Raw genomic sequence first — 13,357 nt, forward strand, 5'->3', positions numbered from 1 at the left:
ATCTTTGGCTAAGCATGTTTGAGATGACACTGAGAGGTAATAAAGGTCTTGAGACTCACATCCAACGCCAATCGTCTGTCCCGAACTTCGATCCTGCAGGGTAACATTATTGTTAGTGAAGGTGACACTACAACCAAGAAAGTGAGTTAAACGACTGACTGAAATTAAATTAAATGGACAATTAGGAACATAAAGGACAGAAGTAACAGAGAGATAAGGTAAAATTTGAGCAGTATCAATCTCTTCGGATCGGGTTTGAGAACCATTTGTAGAAGTTATAGTAGGTAAGAAACCAGATGTCGAGAGAAAAGAAAAATATTTTTATTACCGGTAACATGATCAGATGCACCTGAACCAAGGACCCAAGGTCCAAGAGAAGATGATTGAGAGAGACAAGCAGATGGATTACCAATGTGTGCTACCGAAGCAGTAGAATCTAAGTTTTGGTAATTCTTATACCACCTGAGGAAATCATCGTAGTTTGGCGTAAATTTATGAAGAGTAGCCATGAGAATCTGAAGAGAGAAAATATAACGCGGACCGGGTGAAAAAGACTCTGTTTGAATTGGATAGTCGCTGGACGCACAGGCACGCGCAGGGCAACGACAGAAAAAGGACGGCGGCTGGATCGGATGGTGGGGTTAGTTTTCCAAAACGTTGTCGGAATTTTTCCCAGAACAGTAACGACGGCAGTGGAGGCAAAGTGGTTACCGGAGAATTTTGAAAGTGAGAGGCAAACCAGAGTGATAACACGGTTTGCAAAAAAACAAAAAACAAATCTCACCGAAAGACAGTGGGTCAACCGGGTAAAGTACGGCGATGAAAGAATTGCCTTTTAGCAGGCTCTAGATTCATGTTGAAATACAAGAGACTAATAGACATTTGAATAAACCGTGTGTTTTGAAAAGCATTACGGAGACTTTATTATATAGAGAGAGAAAGAGAGATTACAACTAATTACATGATATAGTCGATGTGGAATTATTCTATATACAAATATTATTAACGCTCTGCATTTATAAATATCAAGAGTTATAATATGAGATATGGAAATTTAATTATTAATTGATAGACTACTTTGCAATATAATGATTCTTTCTATTTATATGGTTACAAATGAAAAAAAGAAATTCAATAATAAAAAATATTTAAAAAATTAAAAAATAATATGAAAGATGTGTCTTAGAAATTATCAGTTTAATTTGAAAAGAAATTAGTTTTAAAAGTTTTATGTGAGTGGGGTTTCGGGAGCTTATCAAGGTCAGGACAGGTCTCAAGAATCAGAGAGCGCTTATAGAGATATTTAGAGATCACTCACCAAAGGATCCTCACATCAGCCGCGGAAATTGAACCCACGACCTCTCGATGTGTGAGTCAACTCCTTACCAATCGAGTCGATCTAATTTAGAAAATTCTCATTTATTTTGACGGCTGGCCATCCCAATCTTTTTGGTCGGGCTCCGCCCCTAGACATTAGGTAATAGTTCCCCAACCCTCAATCCTAAAAAGAATCACTAGCAAAAATATTTCACTCCAAAAGAATTGCCTCCCTCCACTGCATGTTATGGTTCATCCACTGCATGTTTTGGTTCATCAGCAACATATTTTGGTTTCTCCATCATTAAACTTTTATCAACACCCTCAAGCCTCGTTCGGTGCTTTAAGCATAAATGGTCTTTTGTTGAACATCCTTAATCTTATGGAATAACAAAAGCAAGGTTCATCCGTGTTGAGGAGAGCCAGAAAAAGAGTCTTACTAAGATCACAATGCAAATCAAGGTCTTACAATATGGTCAGCCCTGAAGAATTCCGGTGGACATGCTTGCTTACGGCGATTCTCAATCATTAAGAATTTTAAAGCAACCAAGGAATCTCATTCACATCGCCCCAAATGATCCTTCTCCATCACATAACTCTAATGGTGGAGGTAACAGCCAAGCATTACGTGATGTTTGTCACCTAGTGAAGCCTTTTTATCCCTACCGTTCACGAAGGGGGCAGAGGCAGAACTCTCGTGAGCATACCTTTGCTCGACATTGACAAAACCTATTTAAGAGAAGCAAAGTGTAAATTTTTCCATTCTTACATTAAAAGATACCATCATGACTTGGTTCAAAGGTTTAGGGGACAACTCTATCTTAGAGGGAACTTAGTGAAGAATTCACATCTTATTTCACCTCTCAAAAGCATCAACCAAAGACAAAGGTCGTACTTAGCTCCATTCCGTAAAGAAAGAAGGAAACGTTGCGTGAATATTGATTATAATTTGTCACACTATGTTTTTACTACTTAAAGTTGATATTTTTAATATTTTTTACTATTAATGAATTCTTCTTTACAGGTTTTTTTACGAAGAATCTAAAGATTCGTGGAAAAGACCAAACTATGATGGAATCATCCTAACTAGAAAAATTTCATAAAATTTTATAAAGAAAGTTACAATGAAAAATCATGGAGAGGGATGGAAACGAAAAACGAAGGAAAAATAGAGGTTTACAATAAGCGTGAAAAAGTGGCACGCTCTCAAGCCCAGCGACGTGATCCAAACCTTCTATCTAAAGCAAAATCAAAGTGATCATCTGATAGCGGCGCGTATAATCTACATTGTGGCACTATTGAACCCTAGAAGGCAAGAGCGACGCGACAACAACTTAGCAACGGAATCTCAACTTTCTACCAAATCCTGGAAATAGTTTAAGTGAGCAATTGTGTCGCGATTGCATGAATTCAAAATTTTATCTATAAATAGGGAAACATGTTTATGTTTAGTGACTAGGGGCCTGATTATGATAGAGTCTAATGTGTTTTTCTATAACAAGGAGAGGGGAAAAGAAAGTCTAATCTTAGGGATCATTCTCACATTATAAGTCTTAATTTTTCTCTACTATTGAAGCCGTGAATATTTTAAGGATGAGTAACTAGGTTTCTTAGATTAGGTTTCCTCTAGATGGTTATACTTTAAACATGTAATTTAATGTAATCTTCGGTGACTACTTTTCTAATTACTTTATGATTATAATTATATAATTTTATTTACATTTAATACTTTCTTCCGTCGATAAAATTAGGAGATTGATCTAAAGGGAAATGAAACTCAACGGTAATTTGTTCATCCGATTGGTAGAAGCATGAGACTGTAGCTATAAATCGTGTTGCGGCAGGAATATTTACGACAATTACTCTAGTTTTATGCGTTATAAAACATTTATCTTAGCGATTATAGACTCTTAATATCTAGGAAGTTGCTTTGACAAAGTGGGTTGCCTTGTGATTGGAGACTCTTAGTATTTTAAGGGTTGTGAGGTGTAATATCGTGTTTTATAAGACTCTTTTCTTATTTTACATGCCATAAAATTTGTCATTACGACTGGAGACTCCTTTTATCTAAGAAGTTGCTTTGAGGAAGTGGATTGTCTTATGATTAGCAACTCCCAACATCTAGGATTTGCGAGGTCGTAAATTCGTGTTTTTATAAAAGATCATAATTAAATCGGATTCGTTATAGGAATAATCATAGAAATTTGTACATCTAAAGATAGATGATTCGAAAGAAGAACGGAATTGTTTGTATAATATTTGTCAACCTTACTTAACAATTCTCTAGTTTACAATTACACAAACAACCAATCGATCTCGATTTACTCACCCCCGTTCTTTTACTAACTCGCTGCGCTATATTCACAAGTGCTATCACATTGTCCTTGTACAAGGTTATTACAATATTTACGGTTACAATAAGTAGACAATCTTTGCGGATACAATAATTAGACTTGCTACATTGTGATTTCTCACGTTGTCTTGTACAAGGTTATTACAATCTTTGCGGATCCAATAATTAGAATTTACATTGTGATTTTTGTTGACACAATTACTAAGACAACAAAATAGCATCATTGGCAAAGATTGTTGATCAAGACAACAATATGCAATTGTAGTTGAAGTTCAAGTGCATTTTAATCTATGTTAATTTTAACAAACAAGTTCTATATCTTTTGCCAATGATTTTTTTTGGCTAAAAATTGTATATTTATTGTGGTTAAATACATTTTTACCTAATCTAAAAACAATCCAAAATTGAATCACAAGATTGCTTATGGTTGTAAGAGGCTCTTATGATCATGGTTGAAATTGAGAGTTCAATTTCAAAATAATAATAATTAATATTATATTAAAAATAATCAATTTTCAGACATTATTTTACAAAAAGATCAGTTATTATCAAATTGTAGTAGGATAGAGGTACAATTGAACCTTCCTCTCGAGCCCCTAATCCGGTTTGTCCGGCAAGTGAAATCCAAGACTAACTACAAACATTTTGATAGCTAAACACATTTTAGTATGTACAAAGGATGATTTTATAACACGCACTTTGCTTTACCATTATCATGATAATCCTCACTCTTACCAACTTGGTCAAGTTTTAAGCTCAAACAGTTCCGTTGCACATGGAACAGATGAATAACAATGCAATCAAGCACCGGATGCATGGAGGGAATAACAATCTATCACCACAGCTGAGAATGTCTTTCCTGTCTCCCTATCATAATTTTTTCCACACCAAATAAAATTACAAAGAGGCAACTTTTCCAAGTCATAAAAATTTTCAAACCAAAAGGAAAATGCCATTACAACAATCAAAATTCTTCGTACAGAAATCCAACTAATCCACATGTAACAAATATTATGGACAAGAAATTTATCAAAAGTGACTGGCTCACTTCATTCAATTCCAAGTCGACATATTGAATTTTTCTTGATGAGGCTAAGATCCACCTGCAAAGGTACATGATTTATGATAATATATTAGTATCACTTAGGCAATTTCAAAAACAGCATTTAGAAATTGAAAATATGAACCCATCAATCAAAATAAACAGAGTGGTTTATTCGGCTCAAAATGGCATGGCATAACAATACCTTGTGCCCAAAGAGATCCCTGATGTTATCTATTCCATACATAATCATTGTTGGCCTGTTTTCAAAAATAACAAGTTAGCATTAGTTCAGTGACCTCCATAAATATTTCCTCTATAATTTCATTAGATTTGGTTAGAAAATTTTTAGAATTTCAATTTTATAAATCAAATTATTTTACTGTTAGCAATGATTGTGGCTTTCTCAGTGTTTGTTCCCACCTTTCAAGAGAAAGACCCCATGCAATAACTTGGACATCTTCAGGAAGTCCCATCGGCCGCAACATTTCAGGTCTGAACATGCCAGAGTTTCCTACCTCTACCCATTTTTTAAAGCCTTCATGATAACTGTTATACAAGCACTTGATTAATAAGTAACATCTTAGGATATGCATTATCAAGATAATGATAAGCAAAATAAATTATAATCATTACAGAAAGACTGACCTGAAAATCTCCATGCTAGGTTCTGTGTAAGGATTGTAAGCAGGTTTGAATTTCAGCTTGGTCATACCTGAACTCAAAAACAAAATTTTCATCCAAGATCAATAACAGATTATATGTGCACTCCAAATCCTAAAACCTATCTTCAATAAACTTGATGGTGGGCATTAATCATTTAACTAGAACTTGCATTCAACATTTAATTCAACAACATCCAAGCTTTATCTTACTAAGTGGGGTCGGCTTTATGGATCAAAGTATGCCATAATGTTCTATCCAAGACGCGCTCAACATTTAATTCATACTAAGTTATTCATTTATAAGAGAGCATTACCTAAGCGTGAGAAGAAATCATGTAGAACTCCTATTAAGTCACATAGAGTGAGTCCTCGATCGCATACAAGGCCTGAATTGAAATGCAAAATCAAGAGTATCATAACAATCAATAAATTTGAATGTAGAAAAATAGTTGAGATTAAACCCCTGGTGCACAAACACAAAAAAAGTGAGGTGGAAAATGTATTCAGGTAATTCCCCACCAGCTCTTTAGTATGACGTGGAAAAAACATAATTGGACCATTAGAGGTGATGGTTTTCCACTGTACGAAGATGAACAATTTAAGAACTAAAACATTGATCCCAGTAACTTACTAGCTCACATACCTTCTATCTGGTGGAACTCCGCAAGATGCGTTCGGTCCACTGCCTCATTTCGGAAAACACGATCTATAGAGAAATATTTTTTCGGAGCAAATGGTTTCTGCAAAGACATTGAAAAGGCACAGAAGAAAAATGACTCAAGCTATAATGAGTAGCAACAACATAGAAGGTATAATCAATTATCTCTGTGGAAATAGGGAAAAAGGAAAAAATCAGAATACAAAAGCATAGAGTAAAATAGCTTAATCCACCTCTACAACATAAATACACAAATTTTAATTTAAAATCTGAAGGAAAAATGAAAACAATATAGGAGGCCCAATGGCCCCAAACACAACACAATCATATGCATCCACAAAAACATGACACAAGTAGTTCAGACACAGATACAGACCTGTGCCATCTGGTAAAGCATCCTGGAAGAAACAGCAGTTGTGTGAGTTCGCAGAAGGTTTTTATTTGCTTCCTCTCTTTTCCAGTCATATGCATACCTACCAAGGAATAGAATTATAAGGTTACCCTCAGAAAGCAATTTGAAACTTATCTCTCTATCGATAAATAGCCTACAAGTAAAAGTGTACTGAGGGTGCTCAAGCACATACCCTCTAGACTCATAACCACCAAATTCATGAACTTGCTTTACCCTCTGAACATAATCTTCAGGAAGTTTCTTTGTTGTTGAAGGAGCTGCATATGTAGAACATTCACTCAAGATGGAAGCAAAGAAGATTTGAGTAGCATTGAAAAAAATCAATATTTTACTAACCTTCCAAAAAGAACGTGTCATGTGAATCACGGGCGGGATGTTGTTGGGGCTGGAACAAGGAATCAAAGTTCCAGAAGCTGTCATTTAAAACATTGAGATGTAAAGTTTACAATGAGAGAAAACATGTGCTGCTACACGCCATACTAAACACAATGAGCCTAGTCTGTTGAGTTTCAGTAATTTTTAAAGATAAATCTAGCACAAAAATTAACATAAATAAGCAAGAATCAATAGATTAGGCAGATTAACAGTATGATTCATGCAATTCATAGAACAGTTACTTTAATCATGATGCTATGATGGATTTATAAAAGTCACTACTGAAGGAACCTTTCCCAGAACGTGTGGCGTTCTCAATCATAAACAAGAAAAATCGCTCAATTATCACTTTGCCATAACTCAAATCAAAGATTTTGGGAATTCCATAATTATTCCACAACTCCACCCAATACCCGCTGAATAACAGATTAAAGTGTATCAATTTAGTGCAACAAGGTTTTGGATTTGGCTTTTACATTTTAGGGCTGCAAGCCTGCAACTACCTAGCCTGTCCAAAAGTTTGAGATTTTTTTGATTAACAGATCTACTAAGGATTTATATTAAAGGTTAGGCTGCAATAAATTCCAAGCATTTTATTTTTTCCCTGCCTGCTTGAAAGCATCCTTAAAGAGAGCCAAGTTCAAGTTATTTATTTGGGGGCAGGAGGGGGGTTATAAAGCTTTACATGGGAACTTTGAGAGTCTTTTTTTCTCTTCAACTATTAATCTTTAACATGGACCTTATTGTTAATTATTTATTTATTCATTTTGTGCGTACATCATAGATTGGAAAAGCCACTAGGATTGGACTGGAGGCGAGGGGTTTGGATGGTTAATAATATGAGATCACAGGTTCAAACCTCATTTCCAGTACTCCAAAAACTATAAATCACAACACTCGAAAGGTATTGGCACGGAAACATTTCAACAATTACCTGCTCTCAACATAATTATTTGTGGGCATCTCCTCAAACCTGCAAAATTAGATTACCATTACAAAATGTTAATCTTATAGGTTGAAACAAATATTTACCACACAAGACTTCAGACTTCAACATGAGAAATATAAGACTCACCCCATACAATGGAAGATCTGTTTTATTTGACACCGTACCTAATAATGGAAAATGTCCAGAACAATTAAATACACAAATGATCAAATATGTTCGGGATAAAAGCATATCAGCAACAACAACAAAGTGTTCAGTTTTTCGGTAATGTTTTATGTAGATTGTTTCGTTTGTCCAGGCTTATGGCCAGCAATGTGAAGATAGGAAATAAATTATGACATATGTTGAGGTATATTTTAGGACACATGCATTACCATAATTAAAATCATAATATTTATACTTATAGTATAGAGCACATATTGAAACTAAAAAAATGCATAAAAAGAAACAAACAGAAAAACCTGTGTATGACTTATAGATATGAATCAAGAGTATGATCAATTCATTCCATATCAAGCTAAAAATATGCAAAAACAAACTATGTTTTTGCTCATGTATTCCTGAATATGAATTTGTGGTCAGTAAAGTTTCTATAGCACAGGGGAGAGGAGGGACAATGGAAATATCTTCTTGCCTTTAACAGTGGATGAAGACTGCCACCTTCAAGAGGCTGACCTTTAGCACTGTAATTGTACTCTTTGAATTCTATTTCCTTCCACTCACCACTGTAACAAAGTAACACAGTATAGTCAGATTTCATAAGATATGACGCAAATCCACTAAAATGTCTTGCACAAAGAAGAAGCTTGAATAGAGTTTTAAAAAAAATAATAATAATACCCAAGTTTACATTTAGTTTAAGGGAGAAAAAAAGTACCTCTGAAAGTTTTCTCGAGTTAAATCAGTGACAACCTTTTTTCTTTTTGGAGCATAGTTAGGACCCTTTTTCACCGAGTAACCCTTCCATGTCCTAGAGTATAAGAATTTCAATAATGAAGGAGTAGTCAAGTAATCTACACATATTCATCAAATCGGAAAAACTTTGAAGAGCATCCAAGTTAAATTATTATTACTGTGGTACAATGAGCTTTCTTGCTTTGAGTGCTTTGATATCATCAGGACCAATGCCCTGCATTTGCAACACAAGGTAAAATTTCTAATGAGATATAAGAATTCTCAGGGAAAACTGACTAGAAAATGATAAGTAGCCTGTATATAGTTAAAATAAGAACTGTTGTCCATCCCTACTCACATGTGAAATAGAGTGCAGACACATCTCATATCTACGGAGTAAAGATGATGAAAGGTCAACCCAATGTTGTTAGCAGCGCTACATCGCTAATGCATAGCAGAATTTGGACAGACCGATATTGTTCCGCAATACGCTATTTAATACAAAAAGCTGTCAAATGGCCACTATGGCAGCGCTATACCACTATTGCATGGCGGATTTTTAACACTACGCTATTTTTCGCCATCAACAATTGACAAAACTGGGTCAAACCCGCTTTCCAACTTCCTATACCAATCTTATATATTGAGTTGAATCTGAAGAGCACAAAACTTTCCACTTTCCTAGGTATTATCACAAACCCAATATTCAAAACCGAGCCGATATGCTATCCCCAAAAAAAAATTCAAAGAAGGTTGATATCAAGTATCAACTAATCAGAGTACCCTGCCATCTCCCCACATCAATAATTACATGCTTCCAAATTGTAAGTGTATTAAGTATAGTAAGAATGAGAGAGTTTTTACTGTTTCCTATTGTATTAGGGATGAAAGGACGTGTTAATAGCATATTAAAAACTAGGCATTAATAGAAACTATCAACAATCCTCTTTTTGAAAGTCGAATCCAGCAACAGGAGGTTGGTTTTAAAAAGGACATAATTACTTACATTGCAACTATCTATCTGACTTAAGAATTGACAAAGTTGACTATATCTTAGTTCAACGTTAAAAGAATATTAGCATTAAGAGGTTCAGCAACAAAATTATTCATGCTAGTAGAACACACCTGTCCCTGCTGTATTTGAAGAAGTAAGTTTTTGACTCTGTCTTCCACATGTTGTACCTGCATCAAGAATTTGTTTACCACAAATATTTCAATAACCATAAAGTAACTCATCTCAAATGAAAAAGTAAATTGAACATCAAGATACAATACAATTACTCTATTACATTGCATGCTTATGTTCAACAAACATAATACTAAAAGTAGAAGATTTAGAATCATTAACATACCTTCTTAGATATAAGTTGTTTCCCCATCTCCACCCATTTATTCTTAGCAGCCTGAGCACAAGCAATCTTGAAAACTGAAGGACCCAGCTTTTTCTGAAACCATAAAACAACAATTAAACTACATTTAACCTATGAAGCAGTCTCCAATCACAGACATCAAACACAATACTGACACTAACACTAACACAGATAATGATTCAAGAAAATTGAAGGGGCTGAGTGATGCATCTACAAGAGAGAGCAATACAAGAGGCACGCACAACCACTATAACACCGAAACCTTTGAAAAAATGTGTGTTTGTGTCAGTGTCCATGTCCATGTCCGAAACCGACATCGACACTAGTGATTACGTTTAATTTATTCATTTTTTCAAATTATTACCGGTGTCGCATGTCAGTGTCGGAGGTGTTGTGTTTCCATGAGAAGATTTTCAAGTTTGCATGAGGGATTTATTTGCATGATTTTGGGATTCAATAAATATATGATTTTTCAGTATTTAGTGTCATTATTTCTTAGCTATGCTTCAGAATAAGTAAGTTTGTGTGATTTGAAGAATGTATTGGAAAACGAGACTCAGCTTCGGTTGGCTCAAAGAGAAGTGAACAAGATAAAGAAACAGCTGGAAAGTGTTGAGAGAATCAAGATAAGGCCATATGACCAAGGTAGTCAGACTCGGGAGATTAGATTGTGTTGGGTTGGGGTGATTAGATCGTGAATCGGGAGATCGTAACACGAATCGTAAGATCCTACCAAATTTAAAAATTCATATATATTTTGCATATAGATTAATAATATGCATATGACACAGCATAATATACAAATAAAATTCAAATAACACTAAAATTGCTTTAAAAAACTGAAATTCCATAGGATAGTATTCATTGAAACTAATTCAAGACAATTCAAAACAACACAACATTCAAAACAGTAGCAAATAACAATTGAAAACTTCTAAGAAAAACTTAATGAAAATCCACTCAATTTCCAAACAGTGAGATAGTGACTCTATTTATAGAGAGAGAGAGAGAGAGAGAGAGAGAGAGAGAGAGAGGTTACACTAATCATGATGTATTTTGGGAAGTTGAATAAATCTTTAATTATTGGGTGGCTGAGTATTAATTACTCCTAGTTATTATCATTTATCCTAGTTATTAGGCAGAAAAGAATCTTTTCAGATTTTAAAAAAAAACTTTTTTTTAGGGTTTTTCAATAGAAACTGCGATTCTACCGACGATTCTGGTCGTGCCTACCAAAAACCGATTCTGATCATTCTCTGGCACGGTGGGCAGTTGCAAGATCGTAAAATCGTACGATCCTACGAGTAGGATCGCGATTTTGACTACCATGCATATGACACTTCTTCAAGAATTGAGATAGAACCTCAACAGTGTTGCAATCAAAAAAATCTGCAATGGAAGAATCAAGCGACAGAAAAAAGGTAGAGTCTAAGTTTCATTCCAGTGGTAAGATCATGCTGACAGTAGACGAATTAGCCTCTCTATGTGGTAAAATCAATGAATCTGAAGATTTGATTGAGAGGACAGAAGCAACCGTCATGCCTCAGGCGATATGAAATGGAAAAAAAGGCAGAACCTAATCTTAAAGCAATTGAAAAAATAAAAGCAGCAACATCTGGCTTTAGTAATGCAGAAATGGAAAATTCAGCAAGACTAGTAATTGAAGGTGTATCATACAAATAAGCAGAACTTATCAGAAGCATTACAACATCTGATACACAATATCGATACTACATGTAATTTCAGTTGCATAAAAAAGGTTTAAAGCAAAATTAAGCATTTCCATTAAAAATTTAAAAAACTACCTGAAGTTCTTCTCTGGAGATACCTTCCGGCGGAATAGCCGAAATTAGCTGAGCTTCAGGGGATCCAAGAGTAGTGTAACTGTTCCCTTCATCGGTTAAAACCCATGTCTCCCTCTTAATATCCTATCCACCATAAACAAACCCTAATCTGTTAAAAACAGTTTACACTTACGATTTGATTTAGGATATGAGATAAAGTTACCTACCTCAGCATCAACGTATCTGAAACCATGGAGACTCTTGATGATGTTAACCATTTCATTGTGGTCAATGCCGCGTTCGGATGCAAATTCACCGGAATCTCTAATCTCCTCGTTGTTTTCGAGGTAACCGAGAACTGCTTCTTCCGCCATTGTAGAAACTAACCGCCGCCGCACAAAACAGTGTCTTCCAAACTCAATAGCAAGAGGTACGCGATGGTAACTGATTTATTTTGTTTGGGCCAGCCCAATATGAATGTTACGGGTTTTTTTAGTTAAGGTTTAAAAACCAACACGTCATTTCAGAAAACCGGTTTATTTTTTAGAAATGTATTCAAAAATTTGGTTTAATCTATATAATTTATTAACTAAAATTATAGAGGTGAGTGAATTTAATGGGAATTTATGATAAATAAGGTTTAATCTATATTATTTTTTTATTTATATTTAATTATAACAACATATCATGCATAGTATGAATCAGGGATGGTGCAAGAAATTTTAAGTTGTGGGGTGCATGATAACTTATAAATTTGTAGTATCATTTATTTTTGTAGGCATAAATATAAATAATATTTATATTTTTATGAAATTTATATCTAAAAATATTTATACTTTTTCAATTTTATATTTGTATAATTTTTTTAATTTTATTATCAAAAGATATATTTATATATTTATCACAATATATAATGAATTAATGATGATATAAATAATTTAATGATTATGTATTTTGAATAATTATACTAAAAAAAATAATAAATAAAATGAGACCAAAAATCTTAATAAGTGAATAATAACCACCATTCACGATAAACATTGAAAAAGAAGCTTCTACAATAAAAATAATAATAATAATAATAATAATAATAATAATAATAATAAATAATGTTTTTATTTGAGAAAGATAGGTAAGATTTTCTTATAGTTTTTTAAATCTATTCACTATTATATCTTTTTAAATATTGACATATCATCTAAGTGTTAATATAATCTACTTTTAATATATAAAAGTTAATTACCTCCATAATTACTTAATTATCCTAATTACAATCTATAATACAGCTACTTTCATGTTCCTATAAGTAATTTCGTACTAAACTCTATTTATACTACTAAAAAATATTACCGTTATTTTATTGTTGTTGCAATTTAAATGACAAAATAAATATTTAATTGTATAATTATATGTTATTAAATTATAACTTTAAAATTAAAAATAACTATTTAATATAGTTGATTAATATTAATTGAGTAATTTAATATTATTGTTAATTTACCTACCAATTAATTATTATTATTGTTATTATTATTATT

General features: G+C 33.6%; 1 protein-coding gene across 1 annotated transcript; it reads right to left on the bottom strand.

Moving 5' to 3' along the window:
* Positions 1 to 4,515: 4,515 nt before the first annotated feature.
* Positions 4,516 to 12,293, bottom strand: LOC127100536 (phenylalanine--tRNA ligase alpha subunit, cytoplasmic). The gene is made up of 18 exons (XM_051037752.1): positions 12,047 to 12,293; positions 11,841 to 11,963; positions 10,018 to 10,110; positions 9,791 to 9,847; positions 8,845 to 8,900; positions 8,649 to 8,741; positions 8,406 to 8,496; positions 7,898 to 7,935; positions 7,757 to 7,795; positions 6,784 to 6,860; positions 6,620 to 6,704; positions 6,412 to 6,508; positions 6,021 to 6,117; positions 5,692 to 5,763; positions 5,361 to 5,427; positions 5,136 to 5,261; positions 4,918 to 4,972; positions 4,516 to 4,773 (listed from the first exon to the last, which is right to left on the bottom strand). The coding sequence occupies exons 1-18, from the start codon at positions 12,191 to 12,193 to the stop codon at positions 4,720 to 4,722; spliced, it is 1,467 nt and encodes a 488-aa protein (XP_050893709.1). The 5' UTR covers positions 12,194 to 12,293; the 3' UTR covers positions 4,516 to 4,719.
* Positions 12,294 to 13,357: the final 1,064 nt, after the last annotated feature.

The sequence above is a fragment of the Lathyrus oleraceus genome, chromosome 7 (assembly GCF_024323335.1).
Source record: "Lathyrus oleraceus cultivar Zhongwan6 chromosome 7, CAAS_Psat_ZW6_1.0, whole genome shotgun sequence".
NCBI lineage: Eukaryota > Viridiplantae > Streptophyta > Magnoliopsida > Fabales > Fabaceae > Lathyrus > Lathyrus oleraceus.